This window comes from Bos indicus, chromosome 2, assembly GCF_029378745.1.
Source record: "Bos indicus isolate NIAB-ARS_2022 breed Sahiwal x Tharparkar chromosome 2, NIAB-ARS_B.indTharparkar_mat_pri_1.0, whole genome shotgun sequence".
NCBI lineage: Eukaryota > Metazoa > Chordata > Mammalia > Artiodactyla > Bovidae > Bos > Bos indicus.
Window position 1 is genome coordinate 64,834,424 of NC_091761.1, and position 17,658 is coordinate 64,852,081.

At 45.7% G+C, this 17,658-nt stretch overlaps 2 protein-coding genes across 10 annotated transcripts in view; both read left to right on the plus strand.

Moving 5' to 3' along the window:
- NCKAP5 (NCK associated protein 5) overlaps window positions 1–6,899 on the plus strand; it is a 1,211,030-nt gene extending 1,204,131 nt beyond the window's left edge. For 7 of the 8 annotated variants that reach the window (XM_070799923.1, XM_070799938.1, XM_070799949.1 and 4 more), the window contains one exon: window positions 5,410–6,899. In XM_070799923.1, the coding sequence (XP_070656024.1) occupies window positions 5,410–5,691 (282 nt within the window). In that variant the 3' untranslated portion in view covers window positions 5,692–6,899. The remainder of the gene's footprint in view (window positions 1–5,409) is intronic. The other variant, XM_070799952.1, reaches the window with a different exon arrangement.
- A 1,504-nt stretch (window positions 6,900–8,403) lies between these two features.
- Window positions 8,404–17,658, plus strand: part of LYPD1 (LY6/PLAUR domain containing 1) — a 68,620-nt gene continuing 59,365 nt past the window's right edge. The window contains exons 1-3 of one of the 2 annotated variants that reach the window (XM_070799961.1): window positions 8,404–8,588; window positions 8,716–8,745; window positions 10,049–10,186. In XM_070799961.1, coding sequence (XP_070656062.1) covers window positions 8,519–8,588; window positions 8,716–8,745; window positions 10,049–10,186 — 238 coding nt within the window. In that variant the 5' untranslated portion in view covers window positions 8,404–8,518. The other variant, XM_019973702.2, reaches the window with a different exon arrangement.

Below are 17,658 nucleotides of genomic sequence, written 5' to 3' on the forward strand. Positions count from 1 at the left end.
CTTACGCCATAATACTGATGGGAGAATGAAAACAGATAATCCATGCAGTGTGCTTAGCCAAGTGTCTGTGCAGAGCAGGCACTTAATTGTTGTTGCTGTTGTTGTTCAGTCGCTCATTTGTGCCCCACTATTTGTGACCCCGTGGACTGTAGCATGTCAGGCTTCTGTCCTCCATCTCCCGGAGCCTAATCAAACTCAGGTCCATTGATTCAGTGAGGTGATACCATCCAACCATCTCGTACTCTGTCATCGCCTTCTCCTCCGGCCTTAAATCTTTGCACTATCAGGGGCACTTAATTGAATACTGTTATTACCATGATTAGTTTCAAAGCACCTTCGCATACATTTGTTACCAATGGATGTGCGCTATTGTTACCGAAATGGAAGTCCAGCTGCTCACTCCTCTAAAGCCAATAAAGAAGCAAGCCTGGAGGAAAGGGTAGTTTGCTTTATTTTGGAGACCAGCAGCCTACTGGAGAAGGCAATGGCACCCCACTCCAGTACTCTTGCCTGGAAAACCCCATGAACGGAAGAGCCTGGTAGGCTGCAGTCCATGGGGTCACTAAGAGTCAGGCACAACTGATCGACTTCACTTTCACTTTTCACTTTCATGAATTGGAGAAGGAAATGGCAACCCACTCCAGTGTTCTTGCCTGGAGAATCCCAGGGACGGGGGAGCCTGTTAGGCTGCCGTCTATGGGGTCACGCAGAGTCGGACACAACTGAAGCGACTTAGCAGCAGCAGCAGCCTACAGAGGATGAGGGGGACGGCTTTGGCAGACTCCTGTCCATAGGCCAACTCCATCCCACTTCCCCACCCCCACAGACCATCGGTGGGCTAAAGCATTTATAGGCAGAGGGAGGGGGCTACATGCAGAATCAACACAGGCAGCTCTGACAGGCATTTTGAAATTGGTCATGGGGTGGTCTTATAAGCACAATCTTGATTGTTTTATGTACAGTCAGTCTTCAGTTCCAGGGTCAGTTTGTTCCCATTTTTTGAAGCCAGTTTATGCCATGGCTAGAGTCTAGTCATCGTGCAGTTAACTTCTTCCACCAAATAGGGGTTTCAGTATCTAAAAGACAGCTCGGATATGGCTGTATCATATGGCTCAGGATATTATCTATAGCCCTTGAGAAAGAACTAAAGGCCTTTAACTTTGCTTACTGACTAAACTACTATTGTTTTGTCTTGTTTGATTGTTTTCCTTTGTTTCTGTATTTTCTCATTTCTTTAATTAAACTTATCCTTTGGCTAAAATGTTTGTACAGACAAAAGACAGGTGGAGGACATTGGGGAGGGGAGTTTGGACCAAAGGGTCCTGCTCTGTTTCACTATTTTGTTACCATTCAACAGATCCATCCTAAGCACAGTCCTGTTGGACCTCAATCCCTCCTTATGTTTTAAATTTAAATGTTTTGTGACTTCAAAATTAACATACCTGAGATCTGACAAGACAATGTTGAGGCTGGCTGGCTATACTTCTAATTCAAGGAAGGAAAGTAAGCCACTTCATTGTCTTTATTCTTAGCTGGCAGGACCACTGGAGAAACCAAAGCCAACAGCTGAAACTCTGCTGATGCTAGAGAAAGCTGAATCCATCTTCCAGTCTCCATCGAGAATCTACTGATGATTAGCATTGGGCTAGATTTTTAGGTTGAAAACTGGTGAGAGAAGGAGTAAGAGGGGGTCAGCTATTACCTATAAAACAAAATCACTAGCTCAGGAGTTCAAACACTGCAAAGATTACTTACTTGACATATGCAGTGGGGGTTTTGTTGTTGTTGTTGTTGTTGTTTTCTTAATCTAAGCAAATAATTAAAATTAGAGAACTTTAAATATGAGCAAATATTGTGGCCTTAACTTTAAAATCAAAGATCTGGACCAAATCTGGACTCATGTTTCTGCACAGCAGCAATGAGCTAGGTCTGAGTAGCTGCTCCTGCCTTTGGCTGAGGCACATGCTCGGGAGCTGGCCACAGTCCTCCCAGTCCCTACAGCTCCCTCACCAAGGTCGAATGCCTGTGTTTCCTCACCATCACTCTTGTACTGATGATGTTCTTACAGTCAGAATATTTGGCACCCACCCCTCATCAAAACTGAAAACAGAAGGAAGACTGAGAAGGTGTGTGACTTTATAGTGGGCCGTTCCTTTATTTCCATTGCCTCCTCGGCCAGTGTAGGCTTTTGTCATAATTAATTGAAAGAACCAAACCTACAAGTGGGAAACATTTAGAAAACAAGATGCACTGTTTTTGTCCCATAAACAGTGAGTGTTTTCACGTAAATAACCCTTTCCTTGTTGCTTTGTCAATAAGTTGTGTCTGACTCTTTTGTGACTCCATGGACTGTACAGGCTCCTCTGTCCATGGGATTTTCAGGCAAGAATACTGGAGTGGGTTTCTATCTCCTTCTCCAGGGGATCTTCTCAATCCAGGACTCAAACCTGGGTCTCCTGCATGCAGGCAGATTCTTTACTGTCTGAGCCACCAGGGAAGCCTGCAATTTTATTCAGCTATATATCCTCGGCACCAAAACCTTCCACCAGCCTCATGATAGCTTCTCTAGTGAGTGTTTATTGAATGAATTTGAGATCCACAATGACCAGAAATAGGCAAGAAAAAGAATTGTGGTTCTTGAATAAAGAAAAAAGGGAGAAGATACTCAGGTGAGGAGGAAATTACATTGAATGCCCTCTATTTACCTACATTTAGTATAATCAATGGAGAAGGCAATCGCACCCCACTCCAGTACTCTTGCCTGAAAAATCCCATGGACAGAGGAGCCTGGCAGGCTGCAGTCCATGGGATTGCTAAGAGTCGGACACGACTGAACAACTTCACTTTCATGCATTGGAAAAGGAAATGGCAACCCACTCCAGTGTTCTTGCCTGGAGAATCCCAGGAACAGGGGAGCCTGGTGGGAGGCCATCTATGGGGTTGCACAGATTCGGACATGACTGAAGTGACTTAGCAGCAGCAGTATAATCAGTGGAGAAGGCAATGGCACCCCACTCTAGTACCCTTGCCTGGAAAATCCCATGGACGGAGGAGCCTGGTAGGCTGCAGTCCATGGGGTCTTGAAGAGTCAGGCACGACTGAGCAACTTCACTTTCACTTTTCACTTTCATGAATTGGAGAAGGAAATGGCAACCCACTCCAGTGTTCTTGCCTGGAGAATCCCAGGGATGGGGAGCCTGATGGTCTGCCGTCTATGGGGTCGCACAGAGTCGGACACGACTGAAGCGACTTAGCAGCAGCAGGAGTATAATCAAAGCTTTTCTACCCCCTCCATGTATTTTTCACATTGTACTTTATAATTGTTTTTAAAAGAATGCTTAAAATTGGCACAGCATGAAAAGGGGCTGCTACATGAAGTTGTTCCTAATTATGGGGCCACTTTTCTGTAATCACCTAGGAATCTCTTCGTCAGCCCATCTCTGGTCTCGAGGTAGCCATTTCAGATCAAAAATTAGCTCTGTGAGTAGTGCTCCTGTACGTTAATAGTATAATGAAATAAATACCACTTCAAGGATGATTCTCAAATATTCCCACTGAATTACACCATTTCCCACAGCAGAGAGACAAACGCTGTCTGAGCCTGCTCTTGGGACACCAGAGCCATCCACTTCTGTGTCCTTTTCTTTTCTCTTTCTATTAAATATTAATGGACTTCCCAGGTGGCTCAGTGGTAAAGAATCTGTGTGCCAATGCAAGCGACACAGGTTTGATCCCTGGGTCAGGAGGAGCCCCTGGAGAAAGAAATAGCAACCCACTCCAGTGTTCTTACCTGGAGAATTCCATGGACAGAGGATCCTGGTGAGCTATAGTCCATGGGGTTGCAAAAGAGTCAGACACAACTGAGCAACTGTACAACAACAAATTAAATATTTAGCATGTGAGAATTCACAGGCTTTGACTGTGTCCACTTTTCCTCAGATCCAAATACAGTTTCCTCATTGTACCTTTGACATCCATCATAGCTATGTTGGAGGAGGGGTGGGGAATAGAACTGCCTTGTTAGGGCCTTTGACAGGAGCAATTCAGATGGTTTGGCATATTTGGGTGGCAAAATGAAAAAAAAAAAATAACATACTGGACGAAGGTCGCCAGACAGGAATTCAAATCTTTTTCTCCATCACTTGCTGAGCCACCTTGGGCAGGTAACCCTGTCAATCTGAGCCTTGTTTTCCTCCTCATTAAAGTGCAGATGTGCATCTTGCAGGCCTCTCTGGTGGCTCAGACAGTAAAGATGCTGCAGGCAATGCAGGAGATGCAGGTTTGGTCTCTGGGTCAGGGAAGGCCTTCTGGAGAGGGAATGGCTACCCACTCCAGTATTCTTGCTTGGAGAAGTCCATGGATGAGGAGCCTGGTGGGCTACAGTCCATGGGGTCGAAAAGAGTTGTAACTTACAGGTTTGCTGGGGGGAGAAGGGAAAGCCTTATAGATAAAGTACTTTCAGTGTCTTTTATATGGTGGATGCTTAATAAATGATAGCTACTGTTACTATCTCTAAGGCTTGTTCCTGTGTCCTCCTTGTGTTTTGATGGAATTTTTGCCTGAAAGAGGAAAAGAAGAAGAGAGATGTGGTCATGGCTTTAATACTTCCACATTTGTCAGTTTTTGTATCTATGCCTCCGGTCACCTTGGACCTCGGGAACTACTTAAGCAACTGAATATATTCACGTTTACAGAGTTCACCTACAATAATTATCAAATATGACTTTTATGAAGTCCCAGAGACTACCAGTAACAGCCTATGAGTACTCCTGTTTAAATCGGTTTTACTAGAACCTCCTGGAGGAGAGATTACTGGGGTGCAGAACTATTAGTATGATTTTTAAGCCCTTGGGCCTTGAAGAATCTGTCCCCTCAGACCCAAGATCTCTTTCCAATAGCATAAGACTTGTGAGCAGACAAAATACACATGTGACAATGCTTCTGACAAATTTAACATGTACTTAAATTGTGTGGCAATTTAAAGGATTGTATGCTTTTTTTTTTCTAACGTAGAACTGTCATTTCTGGCTGCAATTCAATCCCTATCCATATTTAGAAATAGGACAACTACTAATATTTAGGAAAAGAAAGGTGTTTGAAACTTTAAGAAAAAGAAGACACTTTACCTGAACAAATTTCAGAAGGATCCATTTAAAATGAAATTAAGTGGCACTTAAATGATTTGCAAATTGGGACCTATTTATCTCAGTAAAATGATTAAAGTCTTGATTTATCCCTAAAATTGGTTTTATTATTACATTAAATTATACGAGAAGATTTGTTAAAAGACTTGTAGGTTCCTTCTATCCTTTTAAATTGTGCTTTATACCAACAATAATTGAATATTGGCTAGAATAACTTGATTTTGCAAAGAAATATGTTTCTAATATTTTCCTCTTTTTATTGCAGAAATTGAAACAAGTTGAAGAAACCAGAGAAGATCCTGAGAATAGATTATGCAAAATTTCCCTGGAGTCATTCAATAAATATGATGGCAATACTGTGATCTTACTAGGAAAGGAGAAGAACTCTCTGAACAAGGTTGAAGGACAAAAGGAAGAAAAAGAAAAAACTGAAGAGGCCTCTTTGAGTAGCTCTGAGAGACCTGGGGTAGACCACCTGGAATCTTTGAGTGATTCTTTATATGATAGCTTCTCTTCCTGTGCAAGTCAGGGTTCAAATGATGTATAAAGGACGTTCCCCCTCCACCCCTTAGTGAGCTGGAAATGGAGCACTTAAGAAACAGGGGTGGGAGGAGCAGGGCAGGGAGAGATGACAACACATAAATGATTGCAGTACCAGAGCCTACACTGTCAGACTCAGAGCCAGCAGCCCACTGAGCTTACTTCCCTGAAAGGGCAAATAAAGATAGATTCTATTTGTTGTGTTCTACAAGGATTAAAAGTAAACACACCCAGGATACAGAAGTCTTAATTTTGCACTTTTTTTTTGAATACTTGTACAGAAGTTGTAAATTTTCTTGAAAAAGAAATTATATTTGTAGCAAAAAAAAAAAAAAAATGCCAGCAATAAATTGAATCAGTGCCATGTTCTTGAAATGATGTCCTAAGTCTTAGAAGTTGATAATATATTTTTTAAAAATTCCAAATCAACTTTTTGTTCAGGTCACTGTCCTAGTCCTCAGATTGTGGGTACACTCTGTAAAATGAAAACAGGGCCTGCCAGAAAAACAGAGGGCTCTTGTCATCTCCCTCTCATAATCTCAGTTTGATAGAAACTTTAATTCTAGTGCAAATTCCAAGTTGTTGACAGATTCAGATTCTAGTAAGAAGTGTTATCCTGCTTCTATTGAAAACTGTAAAGGAACTCAAGTGCGACACTGATCAGAAGTGATATGTATCAGAAACAATGTAGTTCTATTTTCCCTCCAATCATTTCCTTACACCTCCTTCTACTTAGTGGTTCTCTGTGATTCTCAACATTATTTGTTGATTTTTATCTTCCTGCTCTTTTGATTAAAATCTGATCAATCTATAAATAAAAGCTGATTCCTATTTGCAATGTTCACTTTGTAAAACATAAGATGATTGGTGCTATGAAAAATTCTTACTTTTAATATCCTTTTTTTCTACAAAGTCTGTTTATATGTAAGGATAAATTCTATTTTAAAGGTTACTGTGTATTTTTTCTAGATGTGAACTATTTATAATTGCTTTTGTACAGGAGCTTGTAAACTAGGCATAACAAATATTTTAGGATCTATGGATACTTTAGTACACACTTGTTTCTTTAAAGAGTATTGTATGATCAGTGTTATTTGGTTAATTTGTGCAATTTGTTACATTTGAATTTTGTTGTCTTAAAATTGTGTGTCTTTCAAACTTTTTAAGATTCTTTTGTTTCATTGCTGAATAAACGTCATATCACAATGGCACCCACTGAAAGCTTGAACCTTATTCAAGGACCCTTTGAGCCAATTAGTTGTTTGAATCTCACACGTGCTCTAGCTACAGTTCCCAGAAGAAAGACAGACTAATAAGCAAACGCCCTATGGCTCCAGAAAGAGTAATTCAGCCAGTAGGAAGATTGGAGTCTGCAAACTAGCCAGTAATGGTCAAAGCAGTTTTATCTCCCTGAGGGGTTTACCAACTAGAAATGAGAGGAAGAGGTGGGCAAAGGGAGAAAGGGGGCCCGAGGCAGATAGGGAACGATCTCTGCAGAGGAATTACAAGAAAGCCCTTTAAGCTCATTTCCAGACCCGCTCTGCTGGCAGGACAGGCAAACAAATGATCAGCATTTCGGCCTGAGAGAGCTTCCTCCTAGAGGAGGCCCGAGGTGGGGAGGGACAGAGCTTATGAAGCCCTTTTCACAGAGGTGGATGCTCCCTAGGGTCTTGGGAGAGCGAACGAGCGGGATTGGGGGCGGGGGCTCTAAGGCGCTCCCGGCGGGCCAGCGGGCTCCCGTACCACCTGCTGCAGGGCTCGGTGGTCAGGAAGGCAAATGTAGTCCCTCGAGTACTCCAGGTGGATCGCTCGGTAGAGAAAGGAGGAATCGAGGTGCGGGATTCAGCCAGCAACCGAGTCCTGGGCTGGGAAGGCAAGGTACACGCGAGGACGCGGGTGTATATGCTAATTACCCGTGGCTGGGAGGGAAGCCGAAGGTAGCTGCCGGGTCTTTTCGAGAAACGGGATGGAGTAGAACAACTCCCGTCTTCACCCCTGTTTGCTTTCTAGTGGGAGCTCATCTAGGTTTTCCCGGGGTGGCCCTCTCCTGGGCTAGGCTACCAGGGCGGTGTCACCGCACCCTTCAGCGGTGCGCGCGGCAGATAAACCGAGTGCAGAGCGCGTCGAGCTGGTCACGGACCCCACCACACCCAGCCCACCCCGCCGCAGTAGAATCCAATCCCGGTAACGACCAGAAGAGAAGGCGCGGCTTCATGGGACACTCTAAAGGGCCTACAGGTGTGCAACTTTGCCAGACGCACTGGAGCGCGCCCGGCCCCTCGCGGCCCCGCAGCTCCAGTCCCGCAGGCCGGAGAGACCCTGCGGCGGAGGAGCCTACCATCCCCGGGGGCTCAGGAAAGGGGTGGGGGGCGCGCGCGCCCTTGCAAGCAGAGGGCCACGGGCACGCAGTCTTCCGACCTCACCTCCCAGGTCCTGCAGACTGCGCCCGCCGGATCCCCGCGGCACCTGCTGCGCCCTCCTCCCGCTGCTCCCTGGTCTCCAGCCTCTGGGCCTCGGAAAACTACACGCTCTCTACCTCTCTAGGCGTCCCAGTCCCGGGGACGCGCGGAGGCGGGAGGAGAGGGCGAGCGGAAGGGGGTGGGACGTGAAAAGACTGTCCCAGCTTTCCCCGCTCACCACCCCCACCCCAACTCGGCAGCCGTCACGTGGTGCCTGGAGTGGGAGGTGGGGAGAAGACAGGAGACTTTTTTGGGTGCTCGGGATCGCCAGTAGTTCTTTCATTCTCCGTCGCCAACTCCAGAGACTCCGTGCTCCGCCAGGGAGCTCGAGTCAGAGGAGCGGCGACCCCTCAGCCCGGAGCCCCGGCTCGGGCGATGCGGGCGCCGCCGGCGGCACCTGCGGCTCCTCTCGGCGGCGGCGGTCGCCTCGGCGGCAGCAGAGCGGGCCCCATCAGCCTCGGCAGCCACAGCCGCTGCGGCCCGGACAGCCTCCGCCGCGGTCGCAGCTTCTGATGCGCCTGCTCGCTCCCGGCCCCGCGGCTCCGGGAGGATGTGGGTCCTCGGCGTCGCAGCAACTTTTTGCGGATTGTTCTTGCTTCAAGGTAAGAAAACGAAGCGGCCAGCTGTCCGGCCCGGCGCGCACACCCCATCCACCCGCCGGCCCCTTTGCCTCCCTGGGCGCCCATCTCCGGTCCTGTGCTGCTCCGGGTTGGCCCAGAGGGAGTTTGGCTGCGGCGAGGGGTGTTCAAAGGCGCTAGATGGGAAGGTCTCCAAATCCCGCGCTGCAGGAGAGGCGGGAGCGGCGGATTGGTGGGACTCTGGCTGCAGATGGTTGGGCTGCGCGGTAGAAAGAAGCTAAGCTAGGAAGGAGGCAGGGTCCGAGCCGCATGGGGTCTCAGCTAGGGAACTGGGGCGACAGACAGCGAACCTGCCAAGTCGTCGGGCGTCTCTAGCAACCCGTGGGAGTGGCGCCGCCGACAGGTGAGCCGCACGCGGGGCAGCCTGTGGCCAGGGCGCGCCCGGGTTGGGTTGCTGCGCTCGGAGCGCGACCGCTGTGGGGCTGGGAGGGGTTGCGCCGGGTCCGCGACTTGTTTGCCCGGGAGCCGGGGGAATTGGGTCTGGAAGGCAGCTCGTAGATGCGAGCGGAGCAGTCAGGCTGGAGCGGAGAGAGGTGAGAAACGTCTGACTCCTTTCCTCCAGTACGAGACCGACTTCCAACCCAGCTCTGCAGAGCTGGGACCCCGAGCCGGAGCCCTAGCTAAATCGAGCCGCGAAAGTGGGGCAGAAAGCGGCCGGGGATGCACGCCCACACAAACACAAGCACGCAGGCACGTTCCCACGCCACGGCCACCCCTGCTGCTTCGGGGAACCGTCCCGAAGAAAGGTGGGATACTTGGGGCGCAGCGGCACTTCCTCCAGAGCTTCAGCGTAGGGAGCCTGCGAACCACAGCGCTAGAATGCCGACGCCAAAAATAAAAGAAAACCGAAAATGCGTCTGCAAAGGCAATCGCGACTGGTGCCAAAATAGCAATTAACTCATTTGTAACCAATTAACAATTAGGCAAATCTTCGGCGTAGACTGGAGCTGACGCAAGTCTCTGGAGCTACTCCGCTCTCAGGCTGCATGTTCCTCCTTCTAACTTCCGTGCGGAATGGCCAGGTATGGTGTCGGATAGGCTCTTTGTTTCTGGAGCGAGGGTCTAAGGGTCGCGAGCAAAATTCCACTTTATCCCGCAGGACCTTCCTCGGCCACGCCGCCCTCTACTGGCTTCTGCCGCAGCCGCCTTTCTGGAAGCCCCAGGCGCTAGCGCGGAAGCGACGCTGGCTGGGGCCAGTCGGAGGACGGTGGGTTCCCGGGTGGTCTCTGTGAAGCTGGGTCTGAACCGGACTGCGTCTGTCCCACAGGCTTTGCGTTGCAAATTCAGTGTTACCAGTGTGAAGAATTCCAACTGAATAACGACTGCTCGTCCCCCGAGTTCATCGTGAATTGCACGGTGAACGTTCAAGACATGTGTCAGAAAGAAGTGATGGAGCAAAGCGCAGGTAAGAGGCTGGCAGGCCTCCTCCTCCTCCCCCCCTCTCCAGCCTGGGCCTAGGTGGAAGTGAGGGGCCATTGCATTACAGGAAAAGATTGACTTGGATATTATGCACACACTGGTTTATCGCGGATTTACTTTTACAGTGCTGGGAAGATGAAGAGTTCCAAGTTACTTTAATCTCATTAGAGTTAATTACCAGGGCTTCTCCCCAAGGAACTGGGAGGGGGATGTGCATTTAAATGAATGGCGCTCCTCTTTTTATTTACTCCCCTCACCTTCCTCTGCTAAAAGCTGATCGGGAGGCTGGAAAATATATGGATAACCAGCCCTGCTTGGGCAACTAGACAGTAGCCTGTGAGCAGTGTCAGCCTGAAATATGAAGCTAGTTGAAGTTCCCAGAGGTCAGCACTTGAAAAATGTGTTTTGTCAGAGAGCCACGCCATATTTCTTTGAAGAACACTACAGGATCTTTATTTAATTTTAGAACTAATGCATCAAATTCCAGGCACAAATTGCCAAGATCTTTCAAAGGAATGTAGTTTCCAGTCCCACAGGCTTAGCTGCTGGCAGGCTGACAGAGGGCCTGGGCACCGGCCAGGTGGAGAAAGAAGGGGAGGTGGGTCTTGCTAGCAGCAAACCTCCCTCATTTCCTGCAGAGTCTTCTCACTGAGCAGGAGCTCCTGGCCCCTCTCAGGAGTCTTTTCAGAAGTCAAAATCTCCCCTTAAAGTACAACTGGAACTTTGGGGAAATTGGTGAACTAGGGTTTCATTTCCAAGGTCAAATCAACAAATATAGATTTTGTCATTTTAAAGATGTTGATAGATGAATAATATTCAGTGAACCCAAGCCCAGCTTCTGTTTAGCTGGCTGGACTGCACTGCCCATGGAGCCTGGTGAAGGGTTAAGTGAGTCCTTTAATCCAGTAGCAGATTCATGCAAAGGCTCAAGTTTTAAACCCAGCATTTTGGGAAAAACAACTTTGGGAATGTTGTTTTCTTCTCAGAGAAGGGTCTGGCTGCACCTTGTGGCTTGCCGCTTAGTTACGTGGGAAGGCACTAGCTAGTCACTGTACTGTGAGGTGGGGTGTGTGTGTATGTGACTTTCAAGGCTGTTCGTTTAGATTATGATCAGTCTAGCTGTGGATTCTTTCCACCAGAATCATTCTTCTAGGAAACTGGAAACGTAATTGCTCTCAAAAATAACTTCTCAAAGAAAGCAACATGCATTGTGTGGTTATATGGGATGCTCCTGCTGCTGCTGCTGCTGCTAAGTCGCTTCAGTCCTGTCCAACTCTGTGCGACCCCATAGACGGCAGCCCACCAGGCTCCCCCTTCCCTGGGATTCTCCAGGCAAGAACACTGGAGTGGGTTGCCATTTCCTTCTCCAATGCATGAAAGTGAAAATTGAAAGTGAAGTCACTCAGTTGTGTCTGACTCTTAGCGACCCCATGGATTGCAGCCCACCAGCCTCCTCCGTCCATGGGATTTTCCAGGCAAGAGTACTGGAGTGGGGTGCCATATGGGATGCAGGCTGTTAAAAAAGCCAAACAAAACTTAGTGATGGGTCTTTAGCTAAGATTGACATGGGTGATTCTGGTGAGATGTTTCTTGTCTGCTTGTATTTCATTCCTGAGAATTTAATCTGAGCAAAAACAGACTGCCCTTCCACCAGAGGAACTGCTGTGATTTTCATCAGAATCACTCTGAACACTTTATTGCAACTCTCAAATATTTGTAGCTTTCTTCCTGGCAGTAGTTTAGAGGCAGACAGAAAGGGGGATATGGAACTTCCTCGTCATCCTCCAGGTCACTGCTTACCCGGGGATCTTGTTTCATAACCTGGGATATGATTGTCACAAGGAGAGGCAAAGCTATGAACCAAATTGCAGTCAGAAGAGGTGGCTTCCTGAGAGATATTTTTTGCTTTTTCAAAGTGTACTTTGAAGATGCACTTTGAAAATGGAATTTTCAAGTGTTCAGTTTTTCATCTGGCTTCCCTCTCTCATCTACCCCGCACTGATTTTTGTTTTGTTTTGTTTTGTTTAAAAAGGTATCACTGGCATGATAATGCCTAGCTTCTCTACCGAGAAACTGAGCACAGTCAGCACCTGACCTGAAGTTGCTATTAGCTCAATCAAAGTGGGTGCTGTGTATCTTCAAACCAGGTTCCTCTGGCCACATGTCATAGGCTAGAGAGTGACAGACACGGGAGAGATAAGGCAAACTCAATTGTGAGGTGTGAGACACAGACACCGTTGATGAGCTCAAAGGAACTGGTTAGGGGAAGGAAGCAAGCTGTGTGCACGGAGTATCCTGAATTCAATAGAAATCAGCCAAACATATACTTCTGTGTTTGAAGTTGAAGGTGGGGTGGGCATAGGAGAGGGAGTGGACAGAAATGTCTAAGGCGTTTCCATTTTCATCATGTGGTGTTAGAGACCAATCTGTTTAAGTGGTGATTAACTCTACCCTTGTTGGCAGGGCGAGAAACTGATTGTTAAGTGAACACAGCTTAGTGTACTCATCAGTGTAGCAACAGCTGATTTCTGTTGTACACGGCATGTGCAGGTTCTTTGTGCCTTATGTGGGGATATCACCTGAAATCTGAGAGTCCTCTTATGAGGCTCCCGTTTCCCAGGCTACTACCCATGGGCGTTTCATTTCACTGCAGGGTCAACTTCTTCCCACCTGTCCAATGATGCTATTAGGTGTCGAAGTCAGAATCGTTTCTGCTTAATCAGTGATACATATCCTTTCAAGAATTTCAGTGCTTTGGAACTGAAAGGGTTTTTGTTGTTTTAGTTTTTAAAAAATTACATTGACTTATCTATTAGAAAAATCATAAAAGGGGGATCTAGCAATCTGCTTTCTATTCCATCTACTACAACAACCTCCCAAATTTCTCCTTTAATGAGAGAGTTCACCAACTTTTGTAGCACATACACAAAAATTAATCTACATTTGCATAAAGATTATAAGTAAATATAATAGAATTATATTGATAGGAGTAAACCATAAGTGGTTGATTTATAGTTGACAGTGTGCATCAGAATCTGGGAGTTTTGTTCAAATTTACATCTGGACCCCTCCTTGGACAGGCCACTTTAGGGAAGTCTGTGGTGGAGCTGGCCAGGGGTCAGCCCCTAAATTGAGAGCTGCTGGTCTGGACCAACCTTTTTGTGTATTAGAGGAGTAAAACAAGAGCCAGGGAAATTAGATGTCTGGTCCATATCTGTCAGTCAGGTGTTACTGAGCGGCATCTGCTCAGTAACATCCTGGGCCAACCCCTTACGCAGGAAAATATGTCTCCAGTGCTGCCTGCAAAGATAACTCAGGCAAAGTGCTAAAGACTTAGACAATTCTCATGCCCACCAAGTTCACCTAATAGGCTTAGTGAACTGGGTTGAGTGGACGATCCACAAAATGGATTTTGCAAGAACAGGAGAACGAACTTGGGATTTGTAAAGTCTGAGTGCTATGGCATTTTCCATAGGTAGAGAAAAAGTAGGGTTTTAAATGGACTAAGATTTTAATGCACCAAGCAAGTTTGATTTTAAGTAGGAATGAAAGGCATTCTTTTTGCAAAAAAAAAAAAAAAAAAATACCAGCAGTGCAATATGCCCAGGCCCTCAGATAGGCCTTTCTGGATTAAGTCTGCAAACTCAGCTCTTATGAATTTTCAGGCAGGTACACTGAATTTTCAAGTGTGAAGTACATTTAAAATTAACCTTTACCTATTCCCCCGAGTGGAGAAGGAAATGGCAGCCCACTCCAGTATTCTTGCTTGGAGAATCCCAGGGACAGAGGAGCCTAGTGGGCTGCCATCTATGGCATCGCACAGAGTTGGACTGAAGTGACTTAGCAGCAGCAGCATTCCCCAGAGTGGCATTCCTATGGGGGGCTGAGAGAGTTTTCTGCTTTTTTCCCCCCTTGGCCAGTCGTCGAGAAATAAGGCTTGGATTATGGGGAGGGGAAGGCTCCTTTCATTGTCCTTACTAATTGATATTTAAATGTTTGCATAATAAATGACTTGTTCTCTCCAGCTCTGCACTTAATGAGTTAGTGTCTACTTAAGGCGCCACCCTTGATAATGACATTTCTCTTGCTCTGGCTTATCACTACACTCCATAAAATATTTCAAATATTGATTTTCACTTCAGAATAGAAGCCCCCCGCCCATGAATTTTGAAACCAGAGTATAAAGAATGTGAATTTGCATTTGTTTGACAGTGCAATCTTGTAATTAGAGTTTTTCCTCTTGACTAGATACAGTGAAAGGGGTATAATTTAATTTTTATAGACTAGCCAATTTCTGCCCTTTGTAAAATATAGCTCTGTCAGTGAGCAAAATGTTACAGGTTCTCCTAAACCTTATTTAAAAGTTAAATGCAGTGTATTGAGAGAAAGTTCATGGGCGGAATCAGTAACCTAATCGATCTCTTCACCCATCCTTTGCAACAGGCATTAATCTATTTGTCTGTTTTGCGATACATGAGTTACTGATTTATATGCCATGTTGCATGTACATTATGGCTGTATAAGTAATGACTATTCTCCTTTTGGATTAGTTAGTTGCTCATTAAATTGGACGAGGATGACTTCATACCTTAGATAGATTACTTTAATCCCTTATTTTCTCATGAACTAAAAAGGGATAGCAAGGGAGGACCTAGGGGTCTCTGAAACAGTCATCCACTCTTAGCAGAAAGAAGTAACAAGTTAACCATGGCCTGTGTTCTCTGCTTAATTTCACTAAGATTGAAAATGACAGGCTACAGTGAGCTTGGCAGGAAGGAAGGGTCAGTTTTGCCAACCAGTATTATATCCCAGTCCCTTTATACCTGGATTCTTTTATTTAAGGTGCACACACATGGCATATATATGTATATGCATATATCTAAAATTTTCCCTATATATGTCTGCACACAATCCTAATTTTTGTGAGAAGAGGTGAAAATATGCATCCTCCTTCTTTGTAGCTGTTTAAGTCATAAACGCTTAACCTGTGTTATATTGTAGGCACAGAGGTATTTTCTAACTTTTTTTGCCCCAGAACATCTTTGTTCAGAGAACCGGTGATGTCTGTCAATTTTCCAGTGCCCCCTGTCTACTCCGTATCTTTTTCTTTTACTCATTCTCTCATATCCTCTACCTTTTGAACATCCCACCTGCAGCCCTTACTTTCTCACCCTCAAATCCATTTTGAGATGGTTATGGAATCCACTCCAAGAGTAGAGAACAGAAATGTAAAAAATCACCATATTTTAACTTTGCCAAGGAGACCGCAACAGGTTAAAAAAGTTTAAAATAAAAAAGATTCAAATGTCAAAAAAGATATCCTCGTACATTAACATTGGCCCTGCTAAAAAGGTTTCTATGTCAACCTCAATGAAGGTATGAATTATGTGGAGAAAGATTCTGTGTGGTGAATGTCAATATCACTGCCTGTTTCCCAGCGGGACCCTGAAAGAACACCTTTTTCTCCAAGGCAAAACACTTTGCCATTCTGGTTGTTCACTTAAGTTCTCGAGATGCATCCATCTCTTTCATGTGGCAGGCATAGCAGACTTCTGAGGAGGTCTTCGGAGAGTGAATATCAGATGTCTTCAGTCCCTTGGACTCTCCAGTAAGTAAAGCATTTGTTTATGTTAACTTTCTAGCTGAACAAGCAGCCAGGGCTGACCTCCCATCTCCGTAGATGAAACATTTGAGGATTGATCCAGCTCTCCCATGGCACTAATTCCTCCCACTATGATCTCATGAAAGCTTCCATCATTGATGGTTTTCCTAATGAGTTTAAACAGAGAAGCTTCAAAGCTGGGCTTTCTCTCCCAAGTGAAAAATGAAACGCACTATGAAAACAAAACCCACTCTTTGCTTTGAACTCGGAAATCTGCTTCCCTTCTATATTCCTGAAATAAAAAGATCTGAATTTACAGCCTGTTTTCTTTTTCCTTCTCCCCTTCCTGCCTTCTTTCCTTCTTGCCCGCCTTCCCCCTCCCTCCTCCTACCCTTTTCTCTCCCCCTCCCTTTCTCTCTCTTTTGTTCTTGTTCGATGACTGACTTAGATTCTAATGCTCAAACCTGGCCAAGGTTTATTAGCACACTGTGCAGAAGTAGTCCACACCCCAACCTCTGTTGTCAGCTGTTGCGTGAAAAGGGGATCTCTCTCCGGTAGGGAGCGAACAACCATGTGCCAGGCTTCCCAGGAACTTTGAAGAGGTTACTCAGCTACTGCATGTCCCAGGGGCTTAGCTTCCTCCCCTGTTATACATCAAAACAAGTCACCCGGCTTCTTATGAGATACAGAAAGGCAGTGAGGAATGCTGGCAGTCTAGTCACCTTAAGGTACCAATTCTAAAGGTGGAAACCTGCAGGAATTCTCACCAGGAGTTGCTTCATTCTCCATAGCTACCTCTGAAGGCTGGCCCAGATAACCTGACAACTCTACACACACTTTCTCGGACTGAAGGAGTCCTTGCATTTAACCCTTAACTCCTTAAAATGGGATCCTCACAATTAGCCTGGAAGGTCCACAGTGAGATAATATATTCACCTGATGGTTGGTGGATCTGAGATGCAGAGAGATTCAGCAGTTTGCTCAGGACCACACAGCCGGTGGGACTGAAATTCAAGTCCTTCCCTTCCCTGGGATTTTTTTTTTCAATCATTCTAATGTCATTTGTTTTTCTTTTTGTATTTTTCATTACAATTTTCTTGAGATATAATTTATGTATCATAAAATTCATCCTTTTAGAGCTGCAGTCCCCAGCCTTTTTGTCGTCAGGGACCGATTTTGTGGCAGACAACTTTTCCACAGACCAGGGTGGGGGGTGGTGGTTTCAGGATGATTCCAGTGCATTACTTCTATTGTGCACTTTATTTCTATTATTATTATATCAGCTCCACCATAGAACATCAGACATTAGATCCCAGAGATTGGGGATCCCTGTTTTAGCACATAAAATTGATTGTTTTTAGTATATTCACAAGTTGTAAAAATAGTCTAATTCCAGATATATATCTAATTCCAGAACATTTTCATCAGCCCAAAAAGAAACCCTGTACCCTTTAGCTGTCACTAATCTGAGAACTAATCTACTCTCTGTCTCTCTGATTTGCCTATTCTGGACATTTCACATAAATGGATTCACACAATCTGTGTTTTTCTATGATTGCTTCTTTCATTTAGAATAATGTTTTCAAGGTTCATCCATTTCACACCCCCTTTTGAAGTGCACTTTTCCTCTTGCTTTGCAGAGGTCAAAAGGAAAGCTCAGGCTTGGCAAGTTCTAAACTATAGAATGGGGTGGGGTGAGATGGGGTAGGAGAGCGCATGACTGTGAACCTGGAATTCCATAGGCTAATTCGCCCAATTGCTACGTTGAACTAAAAACCTGTGCTAAGAGCAAGCTGTCTCAGGAAGCCACAGGACAAAGGAATTCATAATCATCAAGAATCTGCTCTGTGCTCAGC